Source organism: Xenopus laevis, chromosome 9_10S (assembly GCF_017654675.1).
Source record: "Xenopus laevis strain J_2021 chromosome 9_10S, Xenopus_laevis_v10.1, whole genome shotgun sequence".
NCBI lineage: Eukaryota > Metazoa > Chordata > Amphibia > Anura > Pipidae > Xenopus > Xenopus laevis.
The window spans coordinates 97,130,170-97,149,562 of record NC_054388.1 but is presented as its reverse complement, the minus strand read 5'-3'; the positions used below and the strand labels follow the sequence as shown (position 1 = coordinate 97,149,562).

The 19,393-nt window shown below is 39.8% G+C and overlaps 1 protein-coding gene across 2 annotated transcripts in view; it reads left to right on the top strand.

The window, feature by feature from the left end:
• LOC108703159 (eukaryotic elongation factor 2 kinase-like) overlaps positions 1-19,393 on the top strand; it is a 64,481-nt gene continuing 45,088 nt past the window's right edge. Inside the window, exons 1-2 of one of the 2 annotated variants that reach the window (XM_041579245.1) lie at positions 1-217; positions 16,458-16,784. In XM_041579245.1, the coding sequence (XP_041435179.1) occupies positions 16,539-16,784 (246 nt within the window). In that variant the 5' untranslated portion in view covers positions 1-217; positions 16,458-16,538. The remainder of the gene's footprint in view (positions 218-16,457; positions 16,785-19,393) is intronic. The other variant, XM_041579246.1, reaches the window with a different exon arrangement.

Here is a 19,393-nt window from a genome sequence, read left to right as displayed (position 1 = left end):
GGGGCCATCAAACAGCAGGAATTGAGTGTCAGGCTGAAGCCCAGGCAGACTAGAAGAGGGTCCGGCTGCAGTTGGGAGGTCGGAGAAGACGAGGGCAGGAATACACTGGCGGCCTCGTGTGTTTTCATTGTGTCAGTGTGTGTGCGACGTTCCTTAACAGGTCTGAGCTGCTGTACACAACTGTGCAGGGCCGTCTCTGTGAGTGGCATTGTATAGGGTAAGAGCAATATTATTATCTTTTCTTAATATTCCTAATGCTTTTAATATTGCATAATGGGCAGCCTGCATTCACATTCACCCTGTAGTTACCTTCCTGTCTGCAATTCATTTAGGGGCCTGCAGGATCTGCTATGGTTGTCATGTGCCCCTGCCCATCTGCACCCCTTACTGACATTCATTGGCTCACATCTGCCCTTTAAATGTTGCCTTTCTGTCCTCAGATGCACCTAGATCTTTTGGTTTATGTGAAGGAATGTAAAGCTTGGGCAGTGACAGGGTTAAAGTGGCCATAGAGGAAACAATTAAGCAATTAATTTCCTGCAAAAGATATTTTCAGGAAAGATCGTTCTTTTCAACACACACGTGTAGAGCTGACTCGTCTGATATACAGGTAGAAACAATAGAATTCTACCTGTATCTGACAATCCAGCACTAACAATGAACGATGTTCAGGGGGCCTTCAAAATTTTACAACCAGCGCAATCAACGAGCTGAGCCAATTTTTGACCTGAAATCGATCGGGAGGACCCGTCGGAAGGCCCCACACATGGGCAGATAAGCTGCCGAACCGGTCTAAAGCTGGCCATAGATGCAAAGATCCTATCGTACAAATCGAGTCCCGACATTTTTCGTCCGGCGGAGATCGGTCGTTTGGTCGATCGGACAGGTTTGATTTTGTCCCGACTGATCCCGCCAGAGCCCATTGCGCTCTCTTAAACTGATCGTTCGGCCATAGGGCCAACTGTTCAGATTACCCCTGATATAGCCAGGCCCGTTAGTGGCATATCGGGGAAAGATCGGCTCGCCAAACGAGCAGATCTTTTCGTCTATGGCCACCTTAAGGGTCAGTCCACACAAGCAGATTCGGGGAGATTAATCGCCCCAGCGACAAATCGCCTCTTCTTCGGGGCGACAATCTCCCTGAACTGCTTAGTTTTCCGAAGTCGCCCAAAGTTTCCTCGACTGATATCGGCAGCTTTAATCTGCCCGTGTATGGCCACCTATTCACTCACTCAATATTGTATGAAAATGAATTTTGTATGATAATATTGGTGCGTGTATGGCCACCTTTAAGCGTGTGCTGATCATCTGACAGATCTGATTGTGACGTTTGTGTGTATGTGATTATTGTCACGTCATAACAAGAGCACATGCTGCTGTGCATGAAAGTATAGGGAGGGGGTGCCACACAACAAGAGCTCTCAGCCCACATACACACATACACACACACACATACACACACATACATACATACATACAGGACATGGAAGGCAAGCCTGCCTTTTATGGCAAAGTAAAGAGATTAGGAGCATGCTCAGCTCCATTTATTTGGAATGAAAAGATTTGTTACATACGATATGTTTTTGCTATTTATAAAAATGCCTACTGATGAGTGTTCTTCAATGCACAAAGGGCTGTAAATAGTGTGGAGCAGTGGGGGCATTTTCAAGAATAATATTTCACATTATTATGGTGACTGTCTTGTGCACAGTTTGGTTTACAAGCCCTCAGAACAGCAGCACTGTTCTCTGCACAGGGATAAATAAATATTCTCTATACCAGCCAGGCAAACTCTATTTTGTTGCGCGTCTTTTTTTTTTTTTTGACGCACGTCTCCATACAAGTCTATGGGCGTCATTTTTTCGGCGAAACGAGGCAAAAAAATTCGCCCATCCCTAGTGATATTTCATAGCAGTATCAAGTAATAAGTGTCCTCGTGTTGTGGTCTCTGCTTATAGTAACATCCCTATAAATCCCAGTGTCGTGTCTCTGGGGGACTGATGTCAGGCTGGATATTTGTCTGTATCTAATTGCAGTGTTGCCATCCCTGTGTGCATGACTATATGTACATTGTGTTTTGAGTGCATATATAAACGCATACATTTTTTAAAAAACTGAACATATTATGTTAAATAATGTAATTATATCAGTATATCAGTATATAAAGTAAACAAAAATACCATTTTAATATATTAACGATATTATCAGTGACTGCATCAGCTCTTTAGATATGCCGTGTTAATGAAAAACCTTGTTCATCTTCTAATCATTTGTTCATCTTCTAATCATTTTATTTAATTAACTGTTAAATAGGGGAGTGTTTGTTATCATGCATACTGCCAATTTAATTTAAATAATGTGAAACAGATGAGATGGAGCTGCCATAATATTTGTATAGCTTAGTGGCAGCAACAGAAATACATGCTCTAGTGCAGAAAAGAGATTATGATTTTCTGGTGACATAAGGCTGATAAATTAAACACCATCACCATTGTTAATTTATACAGTTATACAGTGGTGATAATACGTATAAGAAACAGTCATCTTACAATGAATTGAAATACAAGGTTTATAAAATGAAACAGTAGGGTTAGAAGGGCTTGCTTACAAGAGCCATTATTTAAAAGTTGTTTTAAATCAGAGTAATTTCTTATGCTCCAGATTGCCAGCTTTTGGTTTCTGAATGGAAACTGTGTGTTTGGCATCCATTCAAACACCCTGAAATGTCCCTTTAGCTCTAAGGCTGCACAGCAAATAATCTTCTGGCAAAGCCATCATCTTTCATGGGTTAAAAGCTCTGTTTTAAAACCATTGCTTTGTCATTCCTGGACCCGATTTCAAGGTGCCAAAATTTAGGCAAAATCACATTGAGATGCATTAATCCTGCTGCATACTCGCATAGGGGAATCCAGGCAGCAAGCTGACTTTCAGCACTATTTAGAAGTTTGGGAGGATGTACCAATGAAAAGCAGACATTTTGGGGGAAATTTTTGTTCATCGGAAAACTGTTTTCTGAGCATGACATGCAAATTATTTTTTAATTAGTGTGGTATGTCTTTAAAGGGTTATTCACCTTCCAAACTTTTTTTTTTCAGTTAAATTGTTCACCAGAAATTAAAAAATTTTTCAATTACAGATGGGCGCGGGTTAGGGTTGGGTGAAGGTTGAGTTTTTCTTGACCCGCACATCACTAGTTTAATGTTTCTGTTTATGGTGTTTCTGTCTGGCAGCTCAGTGATCCACGTGCAAATTCTGAACTGTTAAAGGAGACATTTTGTGGAAAAAATAAGAACATACCAGTGCATTATACTCATTTAGATATAGAAGAATTGTGCTTAAATAAGAAGTGTTTCAGGGTGATTTATTAAATAATTCTGTAAAAACCCTAATAATCCCTCCCTTCTCTTCTACTTCCTGCTCCCTGAATTCACAGGCTGTTTAGGGGAGCCGGCAGCTCTCAGCTCACTGCACTGTAGGACAGGAACCAATCAGTAGCTAGCAGGACCTGATAGGGAACTAAAGCCTGGCTTGTATGACTGCAGGGCTGTGATTGGCTGTCCGCCTCCTACTGTGCTTCTGGCAGGGACCATTAGGACACGCCCACCCTCATTTGAAACACAGACAGGGACCAGAAAACATCTATAGGGAGCTCCAATAAAGGAGCTATTTTTAAAGATAATATTAATTTTTAGCACCATGTAAAAGCAACACCATATATTACTCATAATTGCCTACAAAATTAGGGTTTTTTCATTTATCCTATATGTCTCCTTTAAATTTAATTGTAGTAACTGTTACAATTTGCTGCATTTAATCGATACATTTCTCCTGTGCATCTGTGGAATATTAGCAACTATTGTAACTATTCTAACGGCTGCCTTTAATGAAAAGCTGGGAGAAAAATAACAAATATCTCAACTTAACGTATCAGTTTACAGAGTCGGTGACCCCCCCCAGAGCTGCTACAGAAATATATAAGAAGGTGAAAAATAAACCTTTATAAACTCCAATATTAGAAAAACAGTTGCACATAGAAAATATATATAGTAATTGGATAAAGTCATTATTTTTGGTGAACTATCTGAAATCAACTGATCTGATAAAAAATGTTGGAAGGTGAACAAACCCTTTAACATCTATTGCACACAACTTCTGAGAGGAAAAGGAAAGACCCCATAAAAAAAACGCAGGGCCACCTGCCGAACACATCTTTGATGTCAGTGGGAAACAGTCTGTGACAGGCAGTGATTGTTTGGACGTGAATGTCCAATGGGCACATACAGTTGTTGCAATATTTTCTTAAGGTGGCCATACACGGATAGATCCGCTCGTTTGGCGATGTCGCCAAACGAGCGGATCTCCCTCCGATATGCCCACCTTGAGGTGGGCAATATCGGGCTGATCCGATCGTGGGCCCTAGGGCCCAACGATCGGATCCTAGTGTTCGCCAAACGGGCGGTCGGATCGCGGGACCGCATCAACGAACAGATGCGGCCGCGATCCGACTGGATTTTTAACCCCATCCGATCGAGATCTGGCCGACTTTCGGCCAGATCTCGATCGGGGAAGCCCGTCGGGGGCCCCCATACACGGGCCAATAAGCTGCCGACTTCGTCTGTCGGCAGCTTTTATCGGCCCGTGTATGGCCACCTTTAGTCATGGGAGTTGTGCAGAAAGTTGCCTTTTATTTGTTCCTGATGCACCAAACCAATGAGGTTGAGTTTCTGAAGAGATAAGCTTACTTGATGCTTCCACTTATCATCAAAAATCCTGTACTGTTTATCTGCCTTCCTCTTCTTTGGTGCCATATAATAGACAATGCGGAAATGGGTCTTACACTCGGCACCACCATCATATCTAGTCCTGCCAACTCTGCAAATACAGAAAGCCCTGGACACAGAGCAAAGCATAGGAACCAGTATGTTCAGGGATCCTTATCTGCCATTGCATGGTGCTACTGTACATATGGCTGCCTGCAGCTGCTTGATTAATGTTGAAATGTAAAAGTATAAACTTGTGTCCAATTTTATACGTCACATCTAATATTATTTTCTGTACAGAGCTGTATGTTGGTGCCAGTTTTACTAGCATTGCTGTGCATCCACACCCCCACTTTGCCACTCCATTTTTATGCCATATTTAGTCCTTCCAGGAGTTATAGTCCAATTATATTGTACTTTTATGCACTGTACAGCTCTGCAGCTTAACAGCACTACAGATAAAGTTATACACACATACAATATGATGAGAATATCTGGTGTTCAGCCAAATTATAAGATATTCTGTATACAGGTAAATGGCTCCCAGCACGACATTGCTTACAGCTGGCACAACCTGGACATGATTTGTTATTAAATTGATTAAGATGGTAAACCTTAGCAATGCAAAGGAAACAACTTTCCAACATGTAGGCTTGTACAAAAATGTGTACATGTAGATTTAAAATGGAACAATTGTGAATTTAGAGGCTTATAATAAGACACTGGCCACTGTTCTATTTACACTTCCGTTCTATTTGTGGTTGAAAAAGGAAGTTATTCAAAATGTATTGATTGTTAGATACTTCTAAATATGGAACATGGGAACAGTCTGAAAAAAATTAAAGGGTTGAGAGATCACAGTGCTTTTCTGCCTAATGCTATTTCTGTCCTGGTCTCTTGAGTTCTCCTTTTAAATGATTATAAGGGAAATCATCATTAGTTAACAGCCACATTGTTAACATTTAGCATATGCAGTTTATCGTTAGCTGGTAATTCAATAGACGGCCTGCCTGGCATGTGGCTGACTGGCCCATGGGCTGGACAGCTGTATATTGTGGTATTTCAGCATCCATGGAAATGGAAAAATACCATTGTTTTAGATGGTAGGAAGTGAGGAAGAGCTGAGGAAGATATGCAGCAATGTATATGTATGGGATTCAGTATACGGAAACCCGTTATCCAGAAAGTTCAGAATTACGGGAAGACCATCTCCCATAGACTTTATTCAAATCATCTAAAACATTTTTTAAGTATACTTTTTTCTCTGTACTACTTAAACAGAGCCTTGTTCTTAATCCAAACAAAGATATAATTAATCCTTACTAATGGGAAAAACCAGCCTATTGGGTTTATTTAATATTCACATGGTTTTGTAGTTGACTTATGTACGAAGATCCAAATTACAGAAAGACCCATTTTCCAGAAAACCGCGGGTCCTGAGCATTATGGATAACAGGTACCATACCTGTACCATTCATCCACCAAGAATGTACAAGGCAGATAGACAGAACCACAGGAAGTTCAGTTAGATCTGCCAAAAGGAAACAAAGATGTCCAGAATTGGGCAAATAGGTAAAAGCTAGCAAACCTCTCAACTTAAACTGGACAAGTTCAGCCAGCTTTATTGGCTGCTCCTGAAGTGACATAAGGTGGCCATACACGGGCAGATTTAAGCTGCCAGTTTGGGTCCTTTAGACTGATTTGACAGCTTATGGGCACGTATATGGGGCCCTCCAATAGTCCCCCACAACTGATAGCTGGCCAAAAATCTGTAGTTTGGGCAAGTTTGATTTTCAACGCCAGATCAAGGACAGTATTGGCTAGTTGATGTGGTCCTTGTCTCGAAGGCACCTATTCCCATCATTTTAATTCAATTGTTTTGCCCTAGCCTAATGGTTGCATTAGCCCAATATCACCAAGCTTTTGGTGAGTTTATTGGGGAAAATATCTTATAGTTTATGGCCACCTTAACAAACATGCCTGCCCCGAAACCTTACATCATTGACGTGAATTAAACATGCAGGGTTTCACCTTAACAAACAGCCATAGGCTGCTACAAAGATGAATGTTTAAGGTGGGCTCACACAAAAACTCATTTTGACCCTGTGCATTTATGACCAAATTTAACATTTTCAGGGCATTTAAATCTAGGGGAGACTTCCCCCCCCCACACCCTGTGTGTATAATGTCATATATACAGTTTTCTAGTGGTAACTGTTCATAATATGAGAAGTAGCCCCTCTATTGGAAAAATTCAAATGAGGAAAATGCCTTTTAATGTGATTATTAGCAAATCACATAATCTGCTATATTAGCTTTACAGCTTTGATATCACAAATTGTATAATAGGCAAGGTTTTAGATGCTTGAGAGTCAGTGTATATGCAGTAAGTCTTTCTAGAATGCCTTTGGCAATGTTTTGGAAGCTAGCCTGAAGGCATTTTTTAGACCTGAGAAAGCAAAAGTAATTTTATCTGTAACATACACAGGCTATGGTCACTTGTGACAAGGTAAAGCATGTCAGTATGGTACGAATGTAAATGAGACGATGTGACATTTACTTATTTATACAGATCTCACCTCATTTGCATTTATTTGCATGTCTTCTTCCGCTGTGCTTATTATGTAATTGTTAGGGCTCTTGTGCGGTGATTTCTGCACTGTTTGTGCCATTTCGTAGCACTTGTGCCATTAGTGCATTTTCACATGGACTAAAATGCTGTGGAATGTTACATGCCTATTAATTGAGTTGATGCTTTAATCGTTATAATAAAAAGCCTTCAATCTGCAAAGCATTTACTGCACATGTGTCGCCTCAGGCACTGACTGTTCTCGTGGACGATTCTTGTCCTCGAAATGAAAACGAAGAAAGTGATGGTACATTTAATAGCTGCACTTTTTTTAGCAAGATACAAAATAAGCATAAAGACAAAAGTATGACTAGTTTTAAAGTTTAAGAGGAAACCAGATCCACCCACTTATGACTTATGCATCTCACAGGAGTTGAGCAAGATCTCTACAAATGATTAATTCAGACACTCCTGCTTTTAACCCCTCTGGTCTGTCTGTGTTTGTTCTGACTATTTGCAATGCATTCCTAACAGACTCGAGAGGTATTTAATAGGTGTGTTTTATTCTGGGTTCAGCGAAGCTGCACATCTGTGGGTTCAGGATATCCCTGTGTACTTTTGAATTATGGGAGGTGGTGTAACAATAGTGAAATCAGACTCAGCTGGAGTATAAAGGGTAAGGTGGGGGTTCTGAAGCACAGGATTTTTTCGATGGGGGGGCAAGGTTCAATAAATGTGCGGGGGGGGCAAGGTTCAATAAATGTGCACATTTATTGAACCTTGCCCCCCCATCGAAAAAAGGCACACAACACAGTAAAAAGGCCACACAGACAGTTATATCTAAGGGATTCCAGTTTTGCTGTTCTGCCAGTCCCAGCGTATATGTGTTATGCACTTTTTCATTATTAAAATTACATTTGGTGCAATATATAATATATATAACTGCCTGCAAAAGTATTTCATGCACTTTTTCAATATTAAATGACCCTCCTGGTCCATGATTCAGAGTTGATCTGAATGGGAGACATCTGGTTGGAGACTGGAATGGGTGACAAAGATTTGAATGGCGTATTTTGGTATACACTGGAGATCCTACTTTTCATAATGGCTTTGGGCAGCACAGAATATTAAAAGCCAGTTCCTAGAAAAGCCTTTGGAAATCATAGTTGCATTCCAATTGGCTCCACAAACCGTAGACACCTAGGGGCACATTTACAAAGCTCGAGTGAAGGATTCGAATTAAAAAAACTTCGAATTTCGAAGTGTTTTTTGGGCTACTTCGACTACGACTTCGACTACGAATCGAACGATTCGAACTAAAAATCGTTCGACTATTCGACCATTTGATAGTCGAAGTACTGTCTCTTTAAGAAAAACTTCGACCCCCTACTTCGGCAGCTAAAAGCTACCGAAGTCAATGTTAGCCTATGGGGAAGGTCCCCATAGGCTTGCCTGAGATTTTTTGATCGAAGGATATTCCTTCGATCGTTGTATTAAAATCCTTCGATCGTACGATCGTACTATCTGCGCTAAATCGTTCGACTTCGAAGTCGAACGATTTTAGTTCCTAGTCGAATATCGAGGGTTAATTAACCCTCGATATTCGACCCTTCATACATCTGCCCCCTACTGTATGTTTTATTTAGAAGCTGAGGAGGGGTTGCCAAATCAGACAGCTGTGGCGTTTCCCTTTGGTGAACTGTGGCAAACACAATTATTACTCTTTAACATATATACCACCTAGGGTATTTTGAACTTGTTTTGTAAAGCTGTCCAAATATGGATCATAAAACACCTGTTTTACCACTAGTGATTCACACTGACACTAACATGAAGGCATACCTCCCAACTGTCCCGTTTTTAGAGGGACAGTCCCTCTTTTGACAGCTCATCCGACTGTCCCTCATTTGTACTGGAAAGTCCTGTTCTTTTCCGCACTGAACAGACAGAAAAAGAAACAAAGTTTCTAACTTAATTGGCTTTTAGCAGAGAGCCCAGAACAGCCACAGCAGAAGATAAGATGCTTTTGTAACAATTTCTAGATAATCAAATAAGTAATTGTAACAATATAAGATAACGGGTCCCTTGGGAAAAGTTAAACTCACAGCTTAAATTCACCTTCATTAGCAAAACTGTAATAACTGAAAGAAAAAACACAGAAATATGTTCAAACTTTCATAACCTGCCAAAATGAACATGGTAATTAGGGGGTGTGACCACAAAAATAGGCTTGGTAAAAAATTGTGCTGCGCTGCATGCAACAACTTTTTTGTCCCTCTTTTTATTTCCAAAATGTTGGGAGGTATGTGACAATACTTGCTGAGGTTTTGTCAGAGATTAAGTACAGGCAAAATAACATACAGTGCCTTGTGCCATTGCCCTAATGGTTGGCATATTTGGATGTTTTCGGTATTACTTTACCCTAATTGGGTGACCTGGCCCCTAGATAGAAAGTTTACAGACCTACCAGTTTTCAGTCTGCCCAGAGAAAAGGTCTAGTCTGTGTGTGCCCTTTATTTGTACTGTCTTGGTGCCATTGGTCCATTATCAATATATTAAGAATGCCAAATATAATAAAAATGTAACAAAAAAAAGAAAGTGTAATTGTTACTTGTTTGTCCTGACCCTGATTAAATAGTTTGTCAGAACAGCCTCTTAGGTTACAGGAACAAAGGTTTTGCATAGGGATTTCAGTTGCCCAGTAAAATTACTGTAAAAACATAGCGATTCTGGTTTTGCGACTGCATCCACAACCATTATAATTATGACATGTCCCATTTAGGCTAGAGCCATGCCCATTGTTGCTGAGTGCAGACTGCAGTGTTTATTATGTTTATTGCAAACCTCCGCAGTTGCAAAACTGTACCCATTCCCTTAACAAATATGGCCATAGGACAGCTTCCATTTTGGTATGGCTTTTGGTATAGTCACATACCATGCAAAATGCCGGGACATACCAAAACTGCTCGTCTTTCCAGTGGTCACTAAGTGTTAATATCTGTATTGGCAGCCACAGCAGAGGGAGTGTCTACTCTTGGCACACACAAGGCTCAGTAGAACAGCAGGGTATCTCTGAGTGCCAGCTCTGCTATCACATGCTTTGCCTGCAGAGCACTCACACAGAGAGGCTTCTGTTCGTTAAGCTGAAAGCTCTGACTTGAAGATTCTATGGCAGTGACCCTGTGCTCTCTGTTTGCCTGTCGTTAATGCAGGCCTACAAGTTGGAGCAGATCATTTCTACCCTAAAGCTTTAAATATTTCATTGCAGGACTTTAATATTGGTTAATACACTACCTTAATGCATGTTTCACTAAAAAAAAAAAATTATATATATATATATATATATATATATATATATATATATATATATATATATATATATATATATATATATATACTGTGTGTGTGTGTGTGTATATATATATATATATATATATATATATATATATATATATATATATATATATATCTCTATCTCTATCTATAACAAACAAGGGAAAGTTGTGCTCACCACTATTTTTATATATATATATATATATATATATATATGTATGTATGTATATATATGAAAAACAAAAAAGGTCTCTCGCACACCTTAAAAAATGGTCAGAAACCAGGTGCTGCTGTTGTGTCCATTATTCAGAAATCCAATTGTAATTAGCAGCGCACACTGGGATTTTTTAAAATAATTAATTTATTTATCAAATGTTAAAATTCACATGTATCGATGTTTCGGCCTGGGTCTTGGACCGTTTTCAAGCTGTATGTGTATATATACAGTGGTGTGAAAAACTATTTGCCCTATTCCTGATTTCTTATTCTTTTGCATGTTTGTCACACTTAAATGTGCTCATCAAAAACCGTTAACTATTAGTCAAAGATAACATAATTAAACACAAAATGCAGTTTTTAAATGAAGGTTTACGTTATTAAGGGAGAAAAAAAACTCCAAATCTACATGGGCCTGTGTGAAAAAGTGATTGCCCCCCTTGTTAAAAAATAACTTAACTGTGGTTTATCACACCTGAGTTCAATTTCAAAGGTTATAAAGCCATTTCTAAAGCTTTGGGACTCCAGCGAACAGGGTCGGCCTGGGGCCCACCGGGACTGCTGTCCAGGGCCCCCCAGCCCCCGCGTCCCCCAGCCCCCCACATCCTCTTGCTGCGTCGCCACCGCTGCGCTCCCCTTTGGCGTTGTCCCACGCCGGCGCGATTGGGGGTCTGGCCCGGCGGGGCCCCTTGAAGGTCGGGGCCCACCGGGTATTTTCCCGGTGTCCCGCCGGGCCAGTCCGACACTGCCAGCGAATCACAGTGAGAGCCATTATCCACAAATGGCAAAAACATGGAACAGTGGTGAACCTTCCCAGGAGTGGCCGGCCGACCAAAATTACCCCAAGAGCGCAGAGACAACTCATCCGAGATGCCACAAAAGACCCCAGGACAACATCTAAAGAACTGCAGGCCTCACTTGCCTCAATTAAGGTCAGTGTTCACGACTCCACCAAAAGAAAGAGACTGGGCAAAAACGGCCTGCATGGCAGATTTCCAAGGCGCAAACCACTTTTAAGCAAAAAGAACATTAAGGCTCGTCTCAATTTTGCTAAAAAACATCTCAATGATTGCCAAGACTTTTGGGAAAATACCTTGTGGACCGACGAGACAAAAGTTGAACTTTTTGGAAGGTGCGCGTCCCGTTACATCTGGCGTAAAAGTAACACAGCATTTCAGAAAAAGAACATCATACCAACAGTAAAATATGGTGGTGGTAGTGTGATGGTCTGGGGTTGTTTTGCTGCTTCAGGACCTGGAAGACTTGCTGTGATAGATGGAACCATGAATTCTACTGTCTACCAAAAGATCCTGAAGGAGAATGTCCGGCCATCTGTTCGTCAACTCAAGCTGAAGCGATCTTGGGTGCTGCAGCAGGACAATGACCCAAAACACACCAGCAAATCCACCTCTGAATGGCTGAAGAAAAACAAAATGAAGACTTTGGAGTGGCCTAGTCAAAGTCCTGACCTGAATCCTATTGAGATGTTGTGGCATGACCTTAAAAAGGCAGTTCATGCTAGAAAACCCTCAAATAAAGCTGAATTACAACAATTCTGCAAAGATGAGTGGGCCAAAATTCCTCCAGAGCGCTGTAAAAGACTTGTTGCAAGTTATCGCAAACGCTTGATTGCAGTTATTGCTGCTAAGGGTGGCCCAACCAGTTATTAGGTTCAGGGGGCAATTACTTTTTCACACAGGTTTGGATTTCTTTTCTCCCTAAATAATAAAAAAGTAATAACCAATTTATTGCAACGTTTCGGCTCCTGTACTCGAGCCTTCTTCAGGTGGGCTCGAGTACAGGAGCCGAAACGTTGCAATAAATTGGTTATTACTTTTTGCACTTAAGTCCTTTATGTGCGGTTTTTGTTGCTCTATGAATTTTTCAAGATAACCTGCACCTGGGCAATTACCTAAATGATTTGAGCGCTCCAGCTACATGCATGATATATACTATACTGTATATATACTGTATATATAGTGAATAAAGTACCCCCTCTTGTAAAATATAAGGATATTATAAGTTACTGAGGCGTTTCATGGCCATATAAAAAACACAAGGCCGAGTATTTTTATACAGGTCATGGAACTCTGAGGTAACTTCTAATATCCTCATATTTTGCAACTGGGGGTACTTTATTCATTATAATACACAAGTTTCAGTGAGTCATGTGACAGAAATGACATCAGAACTCACTGTTTATAAGGATATAATTTACAAGATATTCATGACTTTTGTGTATTATAAATATATATATATTATAATATATCAGTGGACCACAAAAAAGTGTAAAATTAGGGAAAAAGTAAAAAAAGGGTATGTAAAATTGATGTTTCACTGTATTTGGGTCATTTACCTTTAATACGGCCATATTTGCTGTAGGTAAAAGTTGGGGATTTATAGCTGCCACCAAATTGTTACCTATTCTACAGTTACCAGGTTTTACACCTTGCTGTTTTGAAACTGCCAATAAAATCCACATGCTAAAAGACTAATCGGTAATTGATTTATATTCATTCTTGCACGTAATTTGAACATTTTTTACCCCATAACACTATTGTCAGACCAAGCATTGTGACCATTGTGCACATTGTATGCCCAAAATATTTACTTACAGTGTGGCATCAAGATTTTTCTCTGCTTAGTCTGACATTAGATTTAAGTCTGTTTTAAAAGTCATTATAGCCTTATGTTGTTTTTGCTGTCCCTTCATTGTGAAATTTACAGCACTGCCTGGCTGACTGTCCATGCTCCCATTCTGAGGAGTTTATAACAAAATAGGGTACCAGCGAAAGATATTTAACTAAAGGGCAGATAGTCTATTAGACAGTAAGTGCTCCGAAAGAGCCTTCACAAAAACTAGGGATGAAAAACATTCCCCTTTTATTATTTTTTATGGAGCGCTAAGCACCAGTATTTTACTGATCACCCAGTGTTCAGCAGTTCAGGCAATGGGTGACTTTATCAGTGCAATGTAATTGCCTGAGATGGGAAAATGTGCTTTATAATCACGTTGTCAGATTCTGTTCTTCCTTTATTTTGCAATGAAAGGGCCCTGTGATTTGCCATCCTTTGTTACTGGAAATATAAATTACATGAAGCTTTGAGAGAACAATGAGGGGATGGAGCTAAAAGAAGATAGCTTTTGGTATCTGAAATGGCATCTGATTTGTTGGATGTTAATTATATATACCTTGTTTAATTATTTTTGTAGACAGAAATTCTGCCCACACATCAATTTCTTAAGGGAAAAGAAAAGGTATAATTACTTGGATTGGCACCAATTTGATAGGCAACCCCCAGTCATTATAATCACTTACCTGAGACCATTTTTTTTTATTGTATAAATCCTAAAGAGCATGGAGGTCCATTTTGGGTCTACACTTGTTGATTAAAGTGGACCTATCATCCAAAAAATTATTCCACATCCTATTTTATCATGTTAGTCAAGCAAAATTAACTTTAATTACACTGTATAAATTATTTGAATCTTGTTTCCATCAGTCTGGGAATTCATAATTATAACAAGCAGGCAGGAGCCATTTTGTGGACACTGTTATTAAGACAAGCCTTGTATTATCTCAGAATCTTGTTTGTGCACCAGAATGAGGGACCCAATGTCCATCCCCATACCCTGGCTACACAATTAAATGGTTACGAGAACTGGGGGAATGTGGGGAGAGCAGTGACATCTAGAATGTGCTGAATGGAAAGTGAAAATAATTGCTTGCCCTCCTCTATGCCTAAGGCATAGAGGAGGGGCAGCCAATTTTTGATTGGCAGCTGAGATTTTTAAATGAGTTTCCAGCAGCCGTGGATGCTTTAATAAAAAAAAGAATTTGGATTTCATGTTTAATTTGAAAAGGACTTTTATTATACAGCTTTTTGTGTCTGGGTGACAGGTCCCCTTTAAGGATCCCTGCCAATCAGTGGGGCCATTGGCAACCTTTCCTGACAATCCCAGCCCAAGCCCCCAGACAACAGTTGTGAAAAGGAGTGTGCTTGACCCTTACATGATCAATAGCTGCCCACTTCAGTCCAGTATTTGCCTACTGTGAGTTTGTAAATCAGCCGAATATCCCTTGTCTGTATTTATACGTGTGGAAGAGCTGCCATGTGGTTAACCTGGCAAAACCATTCCCCATATGCATATATTTACCGCACCCCAGGATGAATAGATGTAGGAAATCCTCAATGTTTGTCCTAATTATGGTTATCCATAGCACCAATCAGCAGGCAGGATTTCCTCATCTGCTGTGTGGAAACAAATATGTTAGTTTGCTGTGGGTGATTTCCTTAGCTTAAATCTGGCTCAGTATTGGATCCTCTATTTCTTTATGAAAATGTGCAGACTGAAAGACAGGAGTGCCTTACAGGGCCATTTTTTTTATTTCAGTCAAATACAGTGTACGGATATCCCGCCCTTGTGAAAATTGTATGATTTGGTTCAAAAGCTCTTGTGTAGTTATGTTATCTTAATAGTACTCATTTAAATATTAATATAACAGGCTTCTGTTACATGATTCATAGAGACCTGTGTATTTTAAGAAATGTTGCAGCCCTTATTTTATCGTATATATAAATAATACTCAGATTTGGATGTCCTGTACAAAACAACTTAGTCTGTGACCCATATCTTGGTCATGTTGATAATTTTGTGTATTTAACAGTAGGGGTACATTATTCCCTATGTATACACAGTTTATGGAAATATAGACAAATACAAGAGGTCCTCTGCACTCAACCCATTATCAAAATATTTAAGACATCGAGACATTTTGTGCATACTGCTACTGAAAAATGCCTTACCCTTTAAACAAAACAGGGATTGTTTGTCCATATATTGCAATATATTTAAGCTGGCCTTAAATATATTGATAATGGGTTGAGTGCAGAGGACTCTTGTATATGTCCATATGTATTTTGTGGTCACAGCCTCATTGCACCCCCCACCTAATGGTTTTAAAAATTACTGGTGAGCACAACTTTCCCTTGTTTGTTATAGTTATACAGGAGCAGTGACCAGCTCCATGTTGTAGCTCCCACCCTTCCCAGCTATAGTCAGGTGATCCCACTGGTGTCTAATAAAAGGGCAGCCAAATTTGGGAGTTTTACTTTGAAAGCAGCTAGTAAGTTGCAGGTAAAACTTAGTCCCTTTGTAAAATGTATAATGAAGCAATAGAATTCTTAATAAATCAGATGAAAATTGAGCGTAGGACTGGCCAGATATGGGATGACTTTGACGTAGTTGGCCAGCTTAAATATATTGCAATATATGGACAAACAATCCCTGTTTTGTTTGAAAGGTTAAGGCATTTTTCAGTAGCAGTATGCACAAAATGTCTCTGTCCTAAATATATTGATAATGGGTTGAGTGCAGAGGACTCTTGTATTTGACTATATGTATTTTGTGGTTACAGCCTCATTGCACCCCCGCCTAATGGTTTTAAAAATTAGTGGTGAGCACAACTTTCCCTTGTTTGTTACAGTTTATGGGAATGACAGTGTCACACATAACTAATGCTGTTGCATGTGTAGGCTTTCTGATCATTGGGTAAATATTCTGTGTTCTTTTGCAGGCTATTTTGCTTTATGCCAATCTACAACAGCACTCTGGCTATTTCAGTTATCCAGCGAATAATCCCAACCAGTCAAACACGATGGCAGACGAAGATCTCATCTTTAGCATGGAGGGCCTTGATAACATCAATTCGACCAAAGACCGATGCTCAGATTACAACAAGGACGACAGTGACGAGGAAGACAATTTCTACATCTGCCCCATCACCGATGACCCAGCTTCACACCATGAGACCAACAAGAAAAATCCACATTTCTTTACCAACTTGGTGAAACAGACAGAGTATGGAACCAGTTCCTCCCCAAGGAACTCCTTCAATTTCAAGGTATGAGGACTACAGGATGAAGAATTTTCATAAGACCGATAAAGTGTTGTTCTTGTTCTATCACTATACAACTCTACAACACCTTGCTTGATTCCTCCATATAATGTATAGGGAAGATTATAGGCTTGACAAGAAGTGGCTGAGCCTGGCCACAAACAATTTGATTGAATTCAGACATTCACCCGCTGCTGTATTATAATAAATGTTCTTCTCTATTGTTATGTTACTGAGTGACCAAAAAAATCAGGTTGTTGTGATATAGCCCTAAAAGTGCTTAATAGAAAGCCTGAATCCAGTAACTCTGATCAGTAACAAATCAGATGTAATCAAACATAATGGATGAATGCCTGATCCACCAACCTTTGTCAATATCAAAGCAAACAGATACCTAAATATATACTTTTTTTATCCTGAGCAAGGCAGTTGCTAGGCAGTGTAATTTCCTATTTGTCCCAGTGAAGCCCAGAAACCTATACAGATAAGTGACCAGTTATCCAGAATCCTCGGGACCTGGGATTTTTCAGTTAACAGATCTTTTCATAACTTGGGTCACCATATTTTGTCTGCTAAAAAATAATTGAAACATAAAATAAACCCAATATATTTGTTTTGCAAGCAATATGGATTCATGCAGCTTAGTTACCATCAAGTAAAATGTACTGTTTTATTAATAGAGAGAAATAGGAAATCATTTTTAAAAATGTTAATTATTTGTTTAAAATTGAGGCTATGGGAAATGGCCATCTCATAATTCGGAGCTTACTGGATAACGGGTCTCCAGATATGCGATACGTGTACTGTGCGGTTTATAGCATCCGCGTTCTTGAGAGATATTGCCATAGAGTCTCTGGTGGGTGAGCAGGTAAATGTTCAGTTAGTCTTATAATATGACCAGGTTATTTGTTTGAAATCGCCATCGGCTACATATTAAAGCTGAAATATTTGTTGATAGAAATGATGAAGGAGGGGCTAATGGCTGTCCTAGCTGGGCCAGACCGGTTTTACTGCAGCTTTTCCCCTTTTGTTATTAGTGAAGCTCCTACAGAGGTCAAAGATCACCTGGCTAATACTTCATCAAACACTCAGAGGAGAAAAAGAGTAGGGGGTTGCGATAGTTACTGCTGTCCTGTTTACCATACATATTAGTTAACCCCTCTATGGGGGTTTACCGTACATTAAGCCTCATACATCTGTTATGTGTAGTGTAAAAATAATAGATTTTATTGCTGTACAGGTACGGGACCTGATATCCACAATGCATGCGAACACGGGTTTTTATGATAAGGGATTTTTTCATAATTTGGATCTCCATACCCCTTAAGTCTGCAAAAAAAAAACAAAAAAATGTTGAACATTAAATAACCCAATGGGATTGTTTTGCCTTCAATAAGGCTTAATTATATATTAGGATCAAGTTAAAGCTACTGTTTTATTGCTACAGAGAAAAAGGAAATATTTTTTAAAAATGAGAATTATTTGATTATATTAGAGTATTGGTACAAGGCCTAAATAATGGCTTGTGTATTATTTTCTGAAACAAAACTTCCCAGAGTTTTTGTTATTGCACTGGTGACTAGAACACAGAATACTTTTCAGAGCATGTGATGGCTCGAGTGAGAGAGAACAAACATAAGAAAATATTGAACGGCATCCAGAACTTAAGGAAAAGAACTGAGAAAGCCTGAGTTGCTGTTATAAGTATACTGTGAAAACAAATGTAAATGAGAGGATCGTGAAACTGAGTTGCATCAAATTGCAATACCCCATTAGTTACAAATTCAGATTTGTGTTCTGGCTTCAAGTTTTGTATTTCTTTTCTGTTTTTCTTGAGGGTTATAAGCAAAATGTAAAGTTGTTTTCCTTTCACCCCCCCCCCTTCAGCTTTTCTAAAGATATTATTGGATTATAGTTTGCCGTTTCAGCCTTGCCTAAGCAGCCACTTTTCCTAAAGCCGGCCATAGACGTGCAGATTTACCTTCATATCGGACAAATGATCGTCGGGAGCCATCTCCCCACCTGCCACTAACCATTCAGGTCAAATAAAGTAGGGAGGCTAAGAGAGGAGGGACAGTCGGGACTCGGGAGAGCAGCGGGGAATGAAATGCTGAGAAGGGAACGCGCACATCTCAGGAGTGAGGGGGAAAAAGGAGAGCACAAGTACTGCTGCTGCCTTTATTAAGCAAATATGTGTGGATCCAGCCCATGTCCCTGCGTGATTGCTTTCTCCCCTGCACTGTGTCACGACTGAAAAGATTCCCTTTCCCTCATTACACCCAGTGCTGCAAGTTTAAACTTCAGTAAACATTTGCATTTTAAGCCCTTACTTTGCCTAGTAAGTATGACAGTCAATGGGCTTGCTCCGTGCAGAATGATGTGATATTATAAGAGGGAGCTGTAGAGAATGTGTCTGGCCATTCATGTTTCATTTGTTGTATTTACAAATGGCTAAAACTATGGCAGCATAGGTATTCCCTGTTCTAAGCACAATTCAGCAGGAACAGACCCATAAGTTTGCTCATAGTCTGTACAGAGAGATCCCGTAAATTGTAGTGGCTTCACATTTTCATTCTGGGATCCAGCATGTCAGGCTGAATGGTCGGCCCCCACAC